The 17873-nt window shown below is 41.4% G+C and overlaps 1 protein-coding gene across 10 annotated transcripts in view; it reads right to left on the bottom strand.

Annotated features, from left to right (window-relative positions):
- Positions 1 to 1589: 1589 nt before the first annotated feature.
- USP28 (ubiquitin specific peptidase 28) overlaps positions 1590 to 17873 on the bottom strand; it is a 56458-nt gene continuing 40174 nt past the window's right edge. For 5 of the 10 annotated variants that reach the window (XM_059930362.1, XM_059930363.1, XM_059930364.1 and 2 more), the window contains 14 exons: positions 17424 to 17603; positions 15182 to 15399; positions 14149 to 14219; positions 12521 to 12749; positions 10463 to 10657; positions 9730 to 9869; positions 9383 to 9568; positions 8275 to 8370; positions 7402 to 7580; positions 7221 to 7299; positions 6334 to 6413; positions 5643 to 5766; positions 3976 to 4171; positions 1590 to 2826 (listed from right to left, as the gene is read on the bottom strand). In XM_059930362.1, coding sequence (XP_059786345.1) covers positions 2651 to 2826; positions 3976 to 4171; positions 5643 to 5766; positions 6334 to 6413; positions 7221 to 7299; positions 7402 to 7580; positions 8275 to 8370; positions 9383 to 9568; positions 9730 to 9869; positions 10463 to 10657; positions 12521 to 12749; positions 14149 to 14219; positions 15182 to 15399; positions 17424 to 17603 — 2149 coding nt within the window. In that variant the 3' untranslated portion in view covers positions 1590 to 2650. Of the gene's footprint in view, positions 2827 to 3975; positions 4172 to 5642; positions 5767 to 6333; positions 6414 to 7220; positions 7300 to 7401; positions 7581 to 8274; positions 8371 to 9382; positions 9569 to 9729; positions 9870 to 10462; positions 10658 to 12520; positions 12750 to 14139; positions 14220 to 15181; positions 15400 to 17423; positions 17604 to 17873 lie in introns of those variants that run through there. The other 5 variants (XM_059930369.1, XM_059930370.1, XM_059930367.1 and 2 more) reach the window with 4 other exon arrangements.

Below are 17873 nucleotides of genomic sequence, written 5' to 3'. Positions count from 1 at the left end.
TAATTCTCCCTTCTACCCTATCCCTGCTACATCCCAGCCCTTCATTCAATCCTTGCCTCTTCTTCATTCATTATTTAAATTGTTCTCTGTATCCACTTCACACCTCTTTCTTGAAGTGGGTAGGGTAACAATGAGTTTATATGCTCCACAGTTCTTGAAAGAGCTAATTAACAAATCCAGATGGAAAAGGATTGCAGTTCCAGTTAACCAGGGAAAGGCTAAACCCAGGCTCCGGGGAATTTATGCTGAGGTCAAGTACCCTGCCCAAACTCTTGAAATCATTTCTGGTTAAGGGTCACACTGGTTCTTTCTCCCACCCCACCCCCAACATCCCTTCCCCTCATCCTTCTTTTTCACAACCCTTTAAATAAGTAAAGCCATTCTTAGCTTGAGGCAGTTTGCTGACCCTGAAAGAAACTAAGCTGTACCTAAGGCAGCCCCAGTACCCGCCATGGTGGTCTGAGTGGATCCACCACTACAGATGTCCAGCTGTTCCTTTCTTCACCAACTGCAGATTCTCAAAAGCTCATCAGGAAATAACTAATGTGGAAAGGTACAAAGCAAAAGATTTTACAAGACTTCCAAGGGTAGTCAAGCAGTTGTTAATAGCACAGGCTATGAAGAGAGACACACCAAGCGTTAGTGTCTTAGGACACCTATGACCTTGGGCAAACCACAGTCCCCATTTTCATCCCAGGGTTGTTATTTAACTGTGCACAGTAATCAGTAATGACAGGTATTAAAAGCAGAAGGCAAATGGTGCTACTACCTAGAATTTTAAATAGTAAAAGGTAAATCAATGGGTAAGAAAATTGATCAATTTCCCATGAAACAGATCTTTGCAGTGAGCTTTAAAACACAAAAGCACCTCTGAATATCTGTAAAAGATGGCCTAACCATTAATTTAACCAAAATATAAGAATTGGTTTTCAAGAAAATAATTTTTTTGCCTTCTAAATCAGAAAAATTACAAAGTGGATACACTTACATGCAATGCAACTAGCAAATGAGATGAAAAGAGATTAGTCACCACTAGGTGCTGCTCAAGAAGTGACCACAAAAAGGTCATGAAGAACCTAGTGGCAAGACGGGAATAAAGACACAGACCTACCGGAGAATGGACTTGAGGATATGGGGAGGGGGAGGGGTGAGATGTGACAGGGTGAGAGAGTGGCATGGACATATATACACTACCAAACGTAAAATAGATAGCTAGTGGGAAGCAGCCGAATAGCACAGGGAGATCAGCTCGGTGCTATGCGACCAGCTAGAAGGGTGGGATAGGGAGGGTGGGAGGGAGGGAGATGCAAGAGGGAAGAGATATGGGAACATATGTATATGTATAACTGATTCACTCTGTTATAAAGCAGAAAATAACACACCATTGTAAAGCAATTATACTCCAATAAAGATGTTTAAAAAAAAAAAAAAAGAAGTGACCACTGCCTTTCATCCCCATCAAGCTTCTCAACGCTCTAATCTGCCCTTTTCTTTTCAAGAAGAAAAACTGAAACATGAGAAATGCTTATTGAGTCCATCCATTTCCAAAATAGAAAATATATATTTAAATAAAGGCCATACTGCATACCAAAGGTAAAACAAATACTTTTATTGCACATTTATAAAATCTGCATTGTTGGAGTTAAGTGTTTTTCCCTCCCACGATTCCCTCATTAATCTTAAAATTTGGATACCCAATTTGGAGCCTTTTAAAAATGATCAACAGGGGATATTTCTCTCTCTACATATACATATATATATAGATTTTTCTTTTCTTTTTACAAACCCACATCCCTTATTTTTTAAAAGCAAAAAAGGGGAGGGGCATCAAAATGTTCTTCTGGGCCAGCAGCAGCCTTAGACATGGGTTTTGACAATTTTCAGACACTAGAAAATTTTACCTAAATGGTTAACTATGAAAACGTGATCTTTAGTCTAAGTTTCACAATGCTGTTACTCCGTCTGAAGTCCTTAATGCTTTCCTTTCTTTCACTCAGGGCTGAGTATGAGGTTTTCTGGTTTATTTAAAAATATAAAATAAAAGAGAGAGAAGAAAGAAAGGAGAGGCAGCTTTCTTTTGACTTTTGAACATCTTACTGCCACATGCATGACCTTATGTTCTACCCACGTGTGAAAGGGTAGTGGTTCATCAACAACCTATTTTGTCATCTCCTGTCAAGAGCCAGGCAAGGTGTATGCTTCTCCTCTCTTGCAGTTAAGAATTTTTTAATGTCATCTGTATTTGATAAAATAACTAGTAGCTGTTCATATGGTTCAGGTTCTGATGAATCACCCTTCTACTCTGCTGTCAAAAATACTTATGCCTGAAGGATAATTTTAAAAGTGTCAAGAGGCTTAGAAAAGCCCAAGCACGCTTGTAGGTACAAGAGGCATTTCAGGTCTTCTGCCATAAATCAATACCTTAATACACTGGTTCCTGCCTTTTTTAGTGAAATCGCTTTTATGATTCTGTACCTAAAAAGTGCAACTTTATTTTCAATCCTTCTTTACATACACAGCATGGTTGGGGTCTGGATCTGAATCTTACTTTTCCACCTAATCCCTTTCCCAAGGTAAACACTGTGACAACAGACTTCTGTGCAACAGACAGTCAATCAAAGACCAGGATGGGACTTGAACACGTGGGAGCTTATTTCACTGTCACAGTTGACACTCCTTGAATTGACTCCATGACAGCTGCAAACCTGCTACAAAGGTCATAGGGCGAATTGGGTCGAATAGTTGGAGGCTCCTTTAAGACAATGATTTCTGCAGAAGGATCTAGAAGTCTGGGTAGAAACTCCCCTAAGCACAGCTGCAGATTTTCTGTGGAGGAAAAATGGATGGTTACTATACAGCTAAATAAATCTCTGAGTAAAAACTAGTAAGTCTGTAATGATAGGAGAAGGTCATTCATATAGCCATCACCCAACCTGAAAGGTTAAAGCACTGTTCTGGCCAGCTAACGACAAATGATGATTCCTTCAGGTAGCAAAGACCGGTAGCAAAGACCTATTTGCCAAATATACCAAAGTTTTAGGTCACTGTTTTAAGCCATGTGACGTGTGGCAGAATAACACTATATATTCACTTCATTATGGACACGTCTTCCAATCAATCATCCTTTAAAATTTGAGAAAGTACCATAAATATAATGTACCGTAAATATACTATCGCCATAAATATAATGCTGCTCTTTTCTTTCAAGTAATTAAAATATACCAGTGTGTACATGGCATTACGTAAAGCTATATATCACACATGGTCTAAATAAAAACTGAAGACATTAAAACAAAATTCATAGCTACTAATTATTATAGAATTTTTCAATAAATATTATAAACTTGAACACTTTAACAAGTCAGTAGAATATCTCTACATCAGTGAGAAACTAACAAAGAGGATTCGTATTAGGATACATAGCAACTTTCTAAATCTATCAAACTCACCTAAAAATACCTAGTTTTAGGCTCCCTCTCCAAAATGCTTTTGGACATGCACAGACGTTCCATTTACTAATTTGTTAACCTTGAAGGCATCATAGTTAATAATATGTTTATGTCTTGCAACTTCAAGTCACAGGAAAATTTAATTATGGCACCAACAGGCAATCAAGCTGCATAAACAGATTTTTATTTTTAAACTATAAAATTAAAGTTCAGGTTTCGGCAGATGAAAAAGTAACAGCAGTCTGACATCCCTGGAGAGCAGTGATTTATTTCAAACAGAGCTGGCTGGCTGGCTGCGGAGGTGATTCAGCAGCCACAGAGGAGGTAAGGGGAGGCCAAGAAGGACAGGGGTTCAGGCTCCCACTCCTTGTTTCAACAGAGTAGGTGTACTTTTGACTCATTTACATTCTAGGGGATTCCAGTCCCTTAAAATGGTTTGACAACCGGTACTACAGACTGAGTCCACTGCAGTTTCTAGAATTCTCAAGGGCCTTAGAAATTACTGGAAGCGGCAACAACATCACACCTGCAATATCTTGCCCAAGGTAAGAGCACCAGTGGTTTCTCATGATCTCAATGGCATCCAAGTCATCCTTGGAGATGTCGTTATTAATGATAAGGTGAATGCAGGGAATGATCAACTCATTCATCACATTAATACCCTCTGTTACAGAGTGCTCATCATTTGTTTCAAAGAGAGAAGCCGCTTTGGCATTCAGCTCCTATAGATAAAAAACAGAGTGGAAAAAAAAAAAAAAAAAGTCGGAAAGAGAAGATAAATATCTATTTTGGAAGAGCCTAAACAAGTACTTCCCAAACTTCACTGTACACTGGAATTGCCTGGGGATCTTTAAAAACTACTGATGCCCCAACCCAAGCAAGCTGACTGATTGGTATTTGGGTGACCTGGGCACTGGGAATTTTTTTTTCAATGCTCCCAAGGTGATCCGAATGCAGCAAAGTCTCTGACCCAGTGGCCTAAACTTACAAGTCAAGGTCATATTTAACACCCGCTTCTATCAAAAGGCCTATTCAATGGTTCTCAATCTTCACTGAACATCAAAATCACCTGCAGAAGGCAAGCTGGTGCCCAGGCCCCTCCCCAGGAGACTGGTTTAACTGGCTGGGGAGATGCCTGGGTCCCAACCATGTGAAAGCTCCTTAGGCGATTCTGACGCACACGGCGGGGGTGGGGGGGATTGAGAGCCAGAGGTGGAAAGAATCTAAATCCCTAGTACTGTCTCCCTGTGGCAGCTGAGTGGGACGTTCAAAATGTAATCTGTATTTGGTGATTTAAAAAATAAAAGCATGTCTTTACTAAAATTTAGGTCCATCAAATCTACAAGGCCCTTTTTTCAGCTTCAAAGTACCCTGCCATACCTATAACTGATGCAGGAACCTAAGTCTAATCAGAAAATGAAGCTTCTGAGATAAATACATGTCATGACTTAACCTCCTCCACTTGGTATTAACAGAAGCAGTGGGAGAAATGCTGGCCTGACTCCTCCCGTGAAGGGTGATCCTGCCGGGTGTCAGAGAGGCTAAAGGCAAGCACATGGGTCTGGGAAAGCCGCCTCTGTAGTTTCTGAAGGACAAGCACCTGCAGGAACCCCTGGGGAGGCAGAGGGGATATGGGTCTCCTCCCCACGTGGTGGCCAAATGCAAAATAGGTCAGGACAGATCTCCAGTGGTGTATGACGAGGATATTAACAGAACGGCAGGACCAATCCTGATGGCTCATACCTTTTTAAAAAAAACTGGAATCTCTTTAGAAGTCACTAAAACTCTCATCTACTAGCTTAGCAGGGAACACAGGAAAAACACACATTTCTTACATGTTTACTCTGGGCCAGACTCCGAGAAAACAGCTGAATAAGAAGAGGATCTGTGCTCAAGATCTCACAATCTAGTAGACAGGCCATGTGATAAAAGCTATAATGCAGTACACATAAAGGGCACCAAAATGGGGATAAGTGATTCTCACCTAACTTCTAACAGGGGGTGGAAGAAGAATGACATTCACGGAAGTAACTTAAAATAATTTGTTCCAATGTAAAACTACTCTTCCGAGTTTGGAAAAATCTAAAACCTGTTGGAGATTTTTTAAAGTTGTATTTCTTCACGGCTTCAAGGAGCAGAGGTAAACACAATAAAATAATAAAAAAGTCGTAAGGCTTTACAATCAGTACAAACCAGAAGGCATTTTCTTCGGTATAAGGCGATCACCGACTCTTTCACGCCCCGCCGGGGACCCTTCATCAGCAGAGCGGCATTGCTCTGGTAGGCGTACACCAGGTAGGAAAGCGCCTCTTGGTACCTTAGAAAGTGGGGGATAAAAAACAGCTCAGTGCTCCTTCCCCACATCCAGGGCTTAGTCCCCACCGTTCCCTAACACAAGAATGCAACTGGCTGAAATGATGGAAAAGTCTTAACGATGGAGGCAGCATGGAGCACCGGGAAAAGCCTGAGGGCCAAAGACCACAGCCAGTCTCAGCTCCTCTGCAAACTGGCCGGGAAACCCAAGGCAAATCATGGAACTTCCCCGGGCTTCTGTTTCTCCCAACTCTAAGACAAAGAAGTGGACGAGAGGCTCACTAAGGTCCACGCCAACTCTTAAAAATTCATTTTCTGAGTTCATTTTCATTTATCACAAAGAAAACCTGGCCGTTATATCTCTCAACTAAGAAATCTATCATTATGTAAAGGATGAAAAAACATGTGTGATGTTCAGAGCAAAAGTGAAGTGAAACACTGGAAAAAGGGAGAGGCACACGGTGCATGTGAGAAGCGGGGGTGAAGGGGCTGCGGTCTTCCGAATTCCTGGTAGGCATCAATAAATAAGTGTCCTGACCAGTAATCTCAGTGACATAAGAGGCCAACTTACTTTCCTTTCTGATAGAGCTCCAGGCCTGTCAGGAGATACACAGACACCTTTCGAAACAAACTGTAATCTTCATGCCACTTCTGAAAAGGAATGACAGCCATTCACGATTATGACCACCACTACTTCTACCCTTTCCACCACAGCAAACTTCAAACTCAGTACAAATACTCACTGAGCACATATGGCCAGGCACAAAAACAGGAGACACAAAAGCTTTCAGATAATAAAGTATTCGACATTTAGAATTAACGTCTACCGCCGACCTTAATTTTCCATGTCTTGTTCCTTCCACCAAGGAACAGAAATACTCATTTCATATGACCTTTAGAATTTAGGATCTTAATTTCCAACACCCACGTCAAAGTCATTCAGCTCTGGTCTAAACGAACGGCCTCCCGAGTTCCGACGAAACCATCCAGATGATGGAAGACGGAGGGACACGGCCATCCCAACCTCACAGAACAACACTAAGCTCAGTGGGGGTGGTGACATACCTTAGGTGGCACAGGACAGTGTCTTTCCTACAACACGATGCCTTTTTTGAAAATCTGTAGTCATGCATGCATTTTAATGTGTAAAAATCTAATTTCCGATATAGAAATGTTAGAGAACTAAATTATTTAAAGCAAACCAAAGCCATGAATTCAAGAATTTTATTGCCCAGAACAGAGCTAAAGTGGGTATTTAAGAGAAATGAAGTGCTGATTCAGGCTAACAGAACAATGGAATAAAGAAACTGGCCATTCTAAGGGTAAGAAAAGATCATTCATTCATTCTCACCCAGCTTTTTTTGGGGGGTGGGCGGCGGGTGGTCAGTCTGTGATAATATAAAATTGTTGGTTTGGCCTTAATGTGTTTGCTTTGTAGATGTAAAGAGAAGATCTCACCTTGTACTCCTCCATATTCATGTCATCTGGACCAATCTCCTTCAATTTCGCTTGAGCCACCTTCATAATACTGATTGACCTGTGAACAAAGTTCAGAAAGCAATGAAAGCTCCCCCTTCAGAGGAGTTAGGCAAGCCAGACCCAGAAGGAAGGGTGGTCCACCGAAGTAGCCCCTCCTCACCTTTCATCATAGCTAAGATTTTTGTCTGCAAATTGTTCCAGAAGGGTCCGCTCTACTACCCTTTTAGGCGCTTCATTCTGGAAGAAGTAGACAAGCACATGCTGAAGTCGAGGATCACTGTGAGAGGTGGGGGTCTCCTTGGCGAGCTGATAGAGCCTGGAGTACTCTTCATGGAATGCCTGTTGAAGACAGAACAGGTGGTTAGAAAAGCGCACCCTGTGACCTTCTACACATAGAAACTGACACCTAAGCGCTACAGAGGTTTTCATCAGTCTAAGAAGACTTCTGAGAAGTTCTTCTTACTGAGACATGACAGAGGCAACTATGGAATCTGAAAGTTTCTTTCATTTCAGAAGGACAAAACTCCTCTGGCACCAAAGACATACTGTACTCACAAGAAACTCATCTTCCTCATCAAGTTCTCAGAAAAAGAAATATTTAGTTTTAATTGTTTCAGGCATATCCTTGAGTACCAAGGACCTGAAATTTAGAAATCCACATGAATGCAATTTCTTCAAGTACCTTAAATTTTATTCAAGTACCTTAAAAAGCATGGCCTTCATTCTTATATTACGGCCCCCAAATTACAAAGGTAAGGTCCCATTCACAGCTTGATGAACAGACGGCTCCTAAGAACAGCAACAAGCCCTCCAGGCCAGGTGTAACACAGAACACCAAAGCCGTGTCCGTGCCAAGAGAGGAGAAGCCATCAGTGCTGTGAGGTGGCTGGGTCGTTAGTCGGGGCAGGAAAGGAAGTTCTATGTTTTACTTCGATGAAAACCTTTTAGTCCCATGTTTTAGCGTCTAAGGAAATTACTGCCCCGTGTTATGATACCTGTGGTAAAAGGACGAGAATTCAAAAAACAGAGATACCTTAATAAGCCCTGCTTCAGACCCATCTCGGTCAAAGGTCTGACGGGCTTTAGCTATGGCCAGGATGACCCCTTGCATGGCAGGGCTCAGCATCACCTACCGCAGGAGGGCACAAAACAGAGAGAAAAAGGAGAGGAGAAAGGTTCAAAAGAAGACTGTATGAGAGAAAGGTGAACAGACGGCTGCAGGGAAGCTTGGCGGCGCGCTCCGTGGCCGGAACCCACGGCGAGGCAAGGCTCACACACCGCGTCCTACACACATTCACAGCCCTGGCCCTCTGCACGATGTCAAGACTCTGCCCGAGACAAGCTATTCCTACATATCCTCTCTGATTTAGCCAATGAATAAAGATGGACGTCTAAAAATACCTGCGACGTGGCACTGCTACAGAATCGAGTTAAATTACAGCTCTCAGAGGGGAAGTGTCTGAGGCGAGAGCTCCAACTGAGTTCTATAATTTGGGTGTATATCCTAAATACACCAGTATTTTAGAGTTTTCCTAGGATGAAGAGCACATTTTAAACAGTCTGGAAACTAGGGGATACACAAATAACACTTTACAAAGTGAAACTCTTACAATGATTAAAAAAATAACCCCACAGGAAAACACAGAAACCTGAGGAGGCAGGATGCCTGACAGTTAGTGTGTGGTGACAACTGTACAGGCGGCAGACAATGAACAACCTGGGATCCTACAGCTTCGCCCTAAAGCTTCAGAATTAACAACACCTTCAAGTCACATCTGTTTTTTTTTTTGCTCACTAGACAACTGAAAACTTTATATTTGGAGGAGACACAATGGACTAATATTACCAAAGACAAAGACTCCTAAAGGCAATTTCTTTGCTCGTAATACCAAACAAAAAAACTAAATTCTGCCTTTCTGAGCCATCTGGACTCTGCAGCGGCCCTCATAAGGACAGGTCTGGGTAGATGTATACTGGCAGCAGTGTACAGTGGTAACTGAGGTCGGCCCTCTTGCCCATCATTTGCATCAATGAGAAAACAGGAACTATACTGCCAAACACCTGACACAACTATATTCAGCCACGCGAGAAGGAAACACAAGACTGACAACAGACAGCTAAACCCTGAGTCATCTCTGTACCTCCTCATCATATCCATCTGCACCAGATCTAACCAGAACCCTCCCCACACCGGGAACCCCGACTTCAGAGGCCTCAGCACTAGGCTGGGCGGCAGACGCTGCGTCACGAGCCTGCGCGGGCTGCTCGGGTTGCTCTGCAAGGTCTGTTTCCGGGGACACGGGCTTCTGGGGTTCAGCTTCCTCAAGCTGTGGCAGCAGAGTGGCGAGAAAGAGTAAGAAAAAAACAGAAGAAATAAAGAGGGATCGGTTAAATGCAGCAGGCACAGGATAATAGAAATGCGAGAAACTGTGGCCGTCATTGCCAAGAGCCCACCCCTCTCGCACTCGGGCGTCTAAGCCATTCTCACCTCGCTCAACGCTGCTTCCACGCCACTCTTCTCGTAGGCGCGCGCCGTGTTTGCAATAGCCTGGGCGGTCTGCTCCTTCACGATCACGGCATGCTCGGAGGACAGGCAGCGAGCCCCGTGGGAAGAGGCGACCGAAGATTCTGATAGAGAACCGCACAAAGGAATTAGCATCTGATGAGAAGTCACCTCCAGAACACTCTGTAAAAGGCAAGCAGGACTGATACAAAGTTTCATGTGCAAACCTTCTAACAAACCTTTTTAAAAAAACCTATGCAAATTTCCCCTAGAAACTAGTGACTAAAAGAAATGGCTACTTTAGCAAGAAGCCACTGATGACGCTATAAAGTTTAATGTGCTCCTGATGCTGTCATATTTCTTTATGCCAAGAAGCCTTCCTACAAACAACCATCTGTTAGGAAGATCACCTTTGGAGAATAGTTTTCATAAAATCTACCTATCCATCCTACGTAGTTTCTCCTGCAACCTGGGAAATAAGCAAAAAACTAAACAGAGTGAAAGTACAGGTAGCTAGTCTTTCTGCACTTACTTCCGCTCAGCAGAAATGACAGTCTAGAGCCACAGGCTAGGCCGTCAGGTTGTGTAACACCAACTCTATCTGAACTCCAGTGTGCAGACCGTGGCACGGCTCACTCAGATCAAGTGCACGGGACCGGCTACTGGAGTGCAGCGTGAATCCCACCAGATCACCGGCATAGACGCCCTTCTCAGGTACCTTGTGATGGAGAGAAATCCTGTGATGCTGAGCTGGTGGAAGACTCCATTTGGGGGATTTTGCAAGACTGCTCTTCTTCCCACTCCTCTACTTCCTGCTCAAACCTCCAGTTATCTTCCTGAATGTAATGCTTAAGTTCAACAGAGAGGGCTTCCACTTCTCCTGACATCTGATCTAATTCACTCGGGGCCGCCTCTGAGGAAGAACAAAGACAGAGTTTAAACGAAGTTCCACCAAGCAAAAGGTCTCAAGGAACCCAAAGGTCCTTTCTAGAAAGAAAGAAAATAAGACACTTTGTCTTTTTTTCTTACTCCTAATGAAAAATACATACACACGTACATAATCCATCTGAAGTACTGACAATATCAGGCCAACAGTCACAGCACCCCAGTAACAGTGCCTGGCCTATTAGTAGGTAGGCACATTGAATATTTGTTAAACGAATCAATCGACGATAATGACTAAGGATTTGGAGTAGAGGCCAATCAGTGACAAAGTAGCAAGAACAAACCAAACACTTCTTGGAAATTGAGAAAATCATTAGATCCAATGGATACTTCAAGGTAGACAGTTTTATCTGTGTAACCAATGCTCCTATTACTGATAAGAATATCCATCTCAAGACGGTTAGAGATGAATGCCAAGACATTTATACCCCCTTAAGTTTCACACAATCAAATGCTATAAGAAAGGAAACTGATACAAAGTTTAGATGGTCAATAATACCTGGTTCATTAAAGGCTATGATGAAAAATGGCAAGGATATCAAGGACATATTAAATCTCATTTCTAACCCTGTGACCAAAACAAAACATAAAAACCTACAGCAGAATAGAACATCCACGTACTGGTTGCTATTAACTAGTCTTTTCACTAAGCAAATGACAGTTTCCACTTTTTGTCTGTTTCTGTAATATAAAAATGAGCCGTACGTGTAACAACAAGGCTCCTATATACCACCAACAGCCAGCACAATTATTTGTACAGTAACTCCCACAAGCAGCTGTTCCTGCTTTCACACTGCAAACATGCAATTATGAAGATCGGTTACCGTTAAGTGATCATTCTCTCCATCCCTTATCCCTCAAGCACACACTAACAAGTCAGAAAGATCATTTGCTGCCCGGACAAAGTGCCTTATGTGTTTTCTTACTTATGCAACACAGTGAAGTTTGAACACTAAAAGAAGATGCCTTCCATGATCTCAGATGTGAAAGGAAGAAAGAAAGAGAGAGTAATATAAATGGAAAACAGCACAGAACCTGGAATCAGAATATTTACTGGCTATAAGACTCCAGACAAGTGCAGAACCTCAGCTGGAAAATGTGGGTGATAAGAATTCCTGCCCTGCCTACCTCCCTTTTAGAGTTATAAGTTATTAGAGAAATAAAGTTTGAAAGCGTGCAGTAAGGAGTAAAGTACCAACATAAATGATAATTATGATTGCTCTTAGCATTAGCAGTAGTATTATGAGAAGTATGAAACTGTTCAAGCAAATCCACTTGTAACATCTAGCTATTCTCCAAAGGGTGTAAAAATATGTGTGCAAGAATGTCCCCAAAAGAGAAAAAAAACTAGAGGCAACTTAAAAGTCTATCAATGGGAGGCTGGTTTAATAGATTATATACATATTCCATGCAATGGAATTATTATGCAGTTGTTAAAAAGAATAAGTTGGCTCTATTATAAAAATATAGAGATCACTAAGAAAAACAATTAATGACAAAGAGGCAGAACAGAATGGAAAAATATCCCCTTTGGGGGGAAAAATGGGGTGTGGGAGAGATATTGATAAATAAAATCTAGCCTCTGCATAGAACATTTCTTGAAGACTACATAGGAAACCTAAGAATGGATACTCGTTGGGCTCAAGGACGGAAGTAGGAAAGCAAATCTATTTCTCCTTTTTAGTCTCCTTTATACTATTTGTATTTTTTAAATACATTATTACTTTATAATAAATCTGAGTTAAAATTTTTATTTTAAACTACAAGATTGTTCCCTTCCCTGAGCAGTACAGATTTCCCCCACCCCTGGCTTCTGTTAAGGTGTTTTTACCTGTACTGAAGTGGGGTAGCTTGTCGTTAATGTACATCAGGCAGTAAGCACTAACATTTCTCAGGCCCCCATAGGAATCTCTTTCAAGTTCTTCCCAGGAAGACTCGGTAACGGAGATGTCGTTGTACTTGAGCCAGACTTGTCGGGGCTGATTATAGATATAGGCCCAGTAGTGTCCTGCATTTGCTTGTCCTTCATGAACAAGAACCGCATGCAAACGATAAGGCACCTGCAAATCACAAAGCAATTCCTGTATCAGGTTAAGCAAAATAATCGGACAAGACTTAGGTTACTACAATTCAAAAGTACACCCAACTATCAGACATCAGAAAACTGCCTGTTTATACATGTGTTTGATGTTAGGTTCACATCAAAACATCTTGTTGATTCAAGATGAACTAACAAAAACACAGCCTTGGAATCTCCTAATTATGTTTTGGTTCCTGAATCTTTAAAATCGGACAATTGAACTAGATGACCTCGTTGAGGCCTCTTTCAACTCTAAACTCCTATGGTTATAGATCTAAAACGAAAGATAACTGAGACCTATTTATCCCCCCAGTTCCAAACTCAGTTTATCTAAAAACAGAATCACCACGACTACTCATGTTGAGAAGATGTTTACCACACTTGGTACCTACAACAAGTTTAGCAGCTATCTTGTTCTATGCCTATTTTATTTGTTAACAAAATCTAAGTTAGCATATGAGTCAGTCTCATGGTCTCTATATTTCTTCTTGCAAGTAATCATCTACTTATCTGGGGGTGAAGACCCTTTTAACGACATACTTGTTTGTTTCAACATGTGAAAAGCCTTTTTTCCCCCCAATATGGGGAAAATAGAGCAATGCTTAAGTGTCAAGTAAGAACTGGTGAAAGAAAGGAAAGTCAGCCATCGAATCAAAGTAAACTTACATTTAATCAGTACCTTGACATGTTTTTACTGGTGGTGAAATTTTTTAAATAACAGAAAAGAGAAAATGGGGAACAGCCAAGATTTACATGATGCATTCCTGCCGTGCAACACAACTGTGCCTCCATGCGACCCTAGAAACAGAGCTCTCCTCCCACGGCCTATCGTTCACACAGAAGCCAGTGGAGGGCAGGCCCCTAACTGGAGACTCTTTCCCCTCTATGCCCAGAATGTTACTCTAAACAAAAACATATGTAGAAACTAAAATTTCTGCCCTGCCTACCTCCCTTTTGGAATTACTAGAGATATAAAGCTTGAAAGCACGCTGCTAAACAAAGGATCACGAAGGATCATGGAACTTTGGGAAGGATGGGGAACCAGTCCCTGGTCAGGTTTCCCCCACTGCACTACTTAAATGACCATTTTATGAGAAATTTTTATTAATATTTAACGACGAACCTTTCAAATACATGAAAAAAATACCACGTGGCAGAATCAAAACAAATAAATTTTAGGTTCTGTTGGTGACAGAAGATACATTGCTTTTTTTTAGCCTAAAATATAGAATAATAGCTATTTCTTTCCTAAAGTTATTTTTATATCTCAGGGAAGTTTCCATTCAGTTTCAAAGAAAACCATCAACTTTTTTTTTTGTATCTACCATTAGCACCATTAGAACATGCCTTGACTACCTTCCCATCAATTTTCATTCTACCTGACGGAGGAGAGGATCACAGTACATCTGCTCAATAGTCTGGGTGGTGCTTGCAATACAGTTCTTTAAATCTGTTAAAAAAAAGAATACTTAGTTAAAATGATTTCATTACACGTCACCCAGGCAGCTTTAGCTCTGCAAAGAGTACTGCTTCTCCGTACCTGGGGTTCTGACCAGTTCAACTTCACTCTATGAACCACGAAGAAGGACGTAGTTTTAAAGTAGGTGGAGCTTTAGGTTACAAAGGCTTTTAGTTTAATATAACTACATTAAGATTTTTAAAAAATCACCTCTTATAATTCACACCAGAATTCCTTAGAGAGAAAACAGTTTCTAGAAAAAGACCTTAATGGGGCACTTGGGTGTAAAATATATGTCCCAGAGACAGGACCTGAAAGGAGAAGGCAGAACAAAAGGCAGGGCCAGATTTCTATGAATAAGAACCTGGGAGGAATCTAGGTTTGTATTATTTCTTTATTTACTGCTCCCTAGATAAAAGGAGAAAGAAGGGGAGGAGGGAAAGTCTGAGCAACAAGACAACGAGGCCAAAGGATTTTCGGAACAGAATGCTGAATAATACGATTTTACATTGCGTGCATTACTCAAATATTCTTTGCTTCATTACCCTTCAATAAAGCATACTTCATGTAGAAAAGACTTTAAAAGTGGTAATTCAGGAAAACAAAATTCTAAGTTTGGGTCAACTGAAGCCAGAGTTCAGATAAACTATGGGAAAAGAAAATCAGCAGATGCAGAAAATTCTCAGCCAAAGGTAAGTGTCATGAGTGTCCAAGCTACCCAGGATTTCCCAGAAATTTTGAGGAGGGAATCCAGGGGGGATCTTTTCATGACTGTAAAACAGAAGTGTGTGACCCAATCTCGCAGGGAACAAAAAGCACCAAAGAGGTCACAATCCCCAAAACTCAACAGTATACATGGCAATGGCAGGACATGTACCCAAGGTAGCTAACTTCCACATATTCAAACAAACAGAAAAGGCAAAGAGTAACTGGGAAGTATTGAAAGAGCCAACCTTGTATATCTTGTTCAATCTCGCTCCTCCACCTCTGAAGGCAGGTCTTAACAAAGTTTATCTCCTCATCTGTGACCGTTCGAGGTGCTGGGTGTGAGGGCATTTCCATGGAAGATCGGGAAGGTGTAAGTGGCTGATTCGCCATCTTAGACTTGTGTAGAGAATCTTCAGAAGAAAAGGTACTTTCAGCATCTTGAGACGTGCTCTCTTTACTTGTACTGAAGGAAGATAAAAAACATGCTCAGATGATGATTTCCAAAATATGCCTTGGCCTAAATTAATGCGCTTTCTAAAGCAAGCTGCTACGTGGAGAAGTACAGCTATAACTTAGCGAGTGTTTACTCTGCAGAGTTACTGAGCCAAACCTTTCCTTTACACGCATCATCTCATTTAACACAGCTTGCTCATGGGGCAGGTACTATGACCATCCTTATTTTACCAACTACAAACCTAAGATTTAGAGAAATAAAGCAACTTATCCAAGTTCACCCAGCTAGTAAATGACAGAGAGGGATTTACACCCAGATCCGCCTGGGTTTAAGAGTCTATATGCCTCCTGCTCTCTAACCACTTGCCTCTTCATGAAGAAAGGATGAGAAGGAACATGGAAAAGAGAAGATTGGGACTGGAATAATCAAGGAATCAACTATAGTGTTTCCAAGATGCAACTGAGTAAAGTGAGATGGATAGACAGATCCAGGAACAAAACACACAGAAGAAAAATAGTATCAGCTCAACATCCAACTCACAGAAACACAAATAGGTGGCCCCCTGGGAGAGTACAGGGTGCAGGACTTAAAGGCAGACAATCTCAGCTCTACCACGCCTTAGCCAAATACCCAAGGAAAAGTTAGTAGCCTCAGGCAAGTAATCTAATACCTCAGCTATAAAATGTGGGATGTTAACTTCTTTACATCTTGTTGTAAACCAAGAATAAAGTATGTAAAGTAAATGTTAATTTATCTACTAATTAACTAATGCCAAACAAACTGCACATAGACAAACCAGCAGGAATATAAACTAATCCTGTAACTGTACTTAGGTTTCTGTTTCACACCAAAACTGAAGAATATAAACTTCCTACCTCTGACTTAAAAGAAACCCTCTCTCCCTTTCCCACCTGCCTTTCTCCCATACACAGAGTAATGGAGAAAACCTCTTTTCCCGAAGGACCCATACATATGGAAAAATAAGCCCAATATAAGCAAAAGAGCAGACATCTCAATCTCAGAAAAGATTACACACACACACAGAGCACTTTAAAATCTAATATAGGCAGTACTATTTTATGTTATTAAACAGATTAAACCACTTTTAAAAAATTAAAACCATTTATATTTTACAAAGGACATAAAAACATTCTACAAAAATCCAAAGAAATACTCATAGGTAGAGTATAAAAGTAAAAGAACCCCCCCACCCGTTGCCTCATGGCATCCCCTAGAGATAATCACTCCTACCATTTGGTATGTTCTATCCAGATATGCACTTCTGCACACACATGAATGAATGAATATTAATACGTGTGTGTGCGGCGGGGGGAGCTGGAAGGATGATTGTTTTGTTTTGTTTTTTTAACATCAGAGTCTAACCTTTTCTATAGGTTCTAGTGTTTTTGTTAGCCAGGACACACACATCAAATTTGATCCGCGCTGGCCCCAGTGGCTCCTCCAGGCCACAGAGGGTGCTGTACACGGCTGAGCTGCAAGAGAATCAAGGGCTCATGTGACGTGGCCTCCCTGTCTCTTTACTGCATAAACCCCTCTAGGCTGTCCTCTTCAATTTCTAGCCAGTTCTTTTCCATATCTTAATTTTCTATTTGTGAGTAAGTTTCCCTTCCCTTGATGTTTACTTAGTCATGCACACTTCTTCAGCAAACGAGAAAATGAGATGTTGTAAAAGATCAGGGGGCTGAGGTTTCCTCTGAGGAAGGCCTTTTGTGGCACCTAGCTTATAGCAAGCTCAAAGCAAGGTGGGCCTGCTGGAGAATGAACACTATTCCAAACAGTTCAAAACACCTCTGAAATAATCCCAACTATCCTGTGGGCAAGACGAAGGCACCGGTGGGAATTACGAAAAATTCACCCAAGTGACAGTTGGCGAAATCCTTCCCTTTAAGACAAAGAGCTCATGGCCTTTGAGCTCTTACGGGGTGAGTGTTAATCAGGTGGAAAGATGGTGCACAGTTCAAATTAAACCAATAAACCCATTAGATACTATTTTTAAAACTTGTTTGCATTACCTTTCCTTGGATATCAGGTCAGAAGCCGGGCAGTGCGCAGAGGAAAGTGGTAACGTCATGCGTGCATCACTTTGAGATGCAGAGTTTTCTGAGGCAGGTTTTGTACTAGCAAACTCAATAACATATTTCAACATGTCCGGGAGTGGGAACCGAGCCGGGCCCGAGCCGTACTTCACATACCTAGGAGGCAGAGACAATGGTACTCTACTGAAAAGGCTGCCTTGTATTTTCAGGCTCGCTGACAAAAGATCTGTTATTTTCTGAAGAGTCAACGGAAAGGCTTATTCCTAAATGCCATACAATATTTAATACGTTAATCTATAGAGCAAAAAGTTCTCTAACTACAAAAGTGAAAACTGACAATAACCTAAATTTTTACACCTGGCAAAAAGCATTTAAAATGGGCTCCTAGTCAAAGTCATGCCAGTGATGCTTCCTCTTGATTCATAT

The sequence above is a fragment of the Balaenoptera ricei genome, chromosome 8 (assembly GCF_028023285.1).
Source record: "Balaenoptera ricei isolate mBalRic1 chromosome 8, mBalRic1.hap2, whole genome shotgun sequence".
Taxonomy (NCBI): Eukaryota; Metazoa; Chordata; class Mammalia; order Artiodactyla; family Balaenopteridae; genus Balaenoptera; species Balaenoptera ricei.
This window is presented reverse-complemented; position numbering and strand designations above follow the sequence as displayed.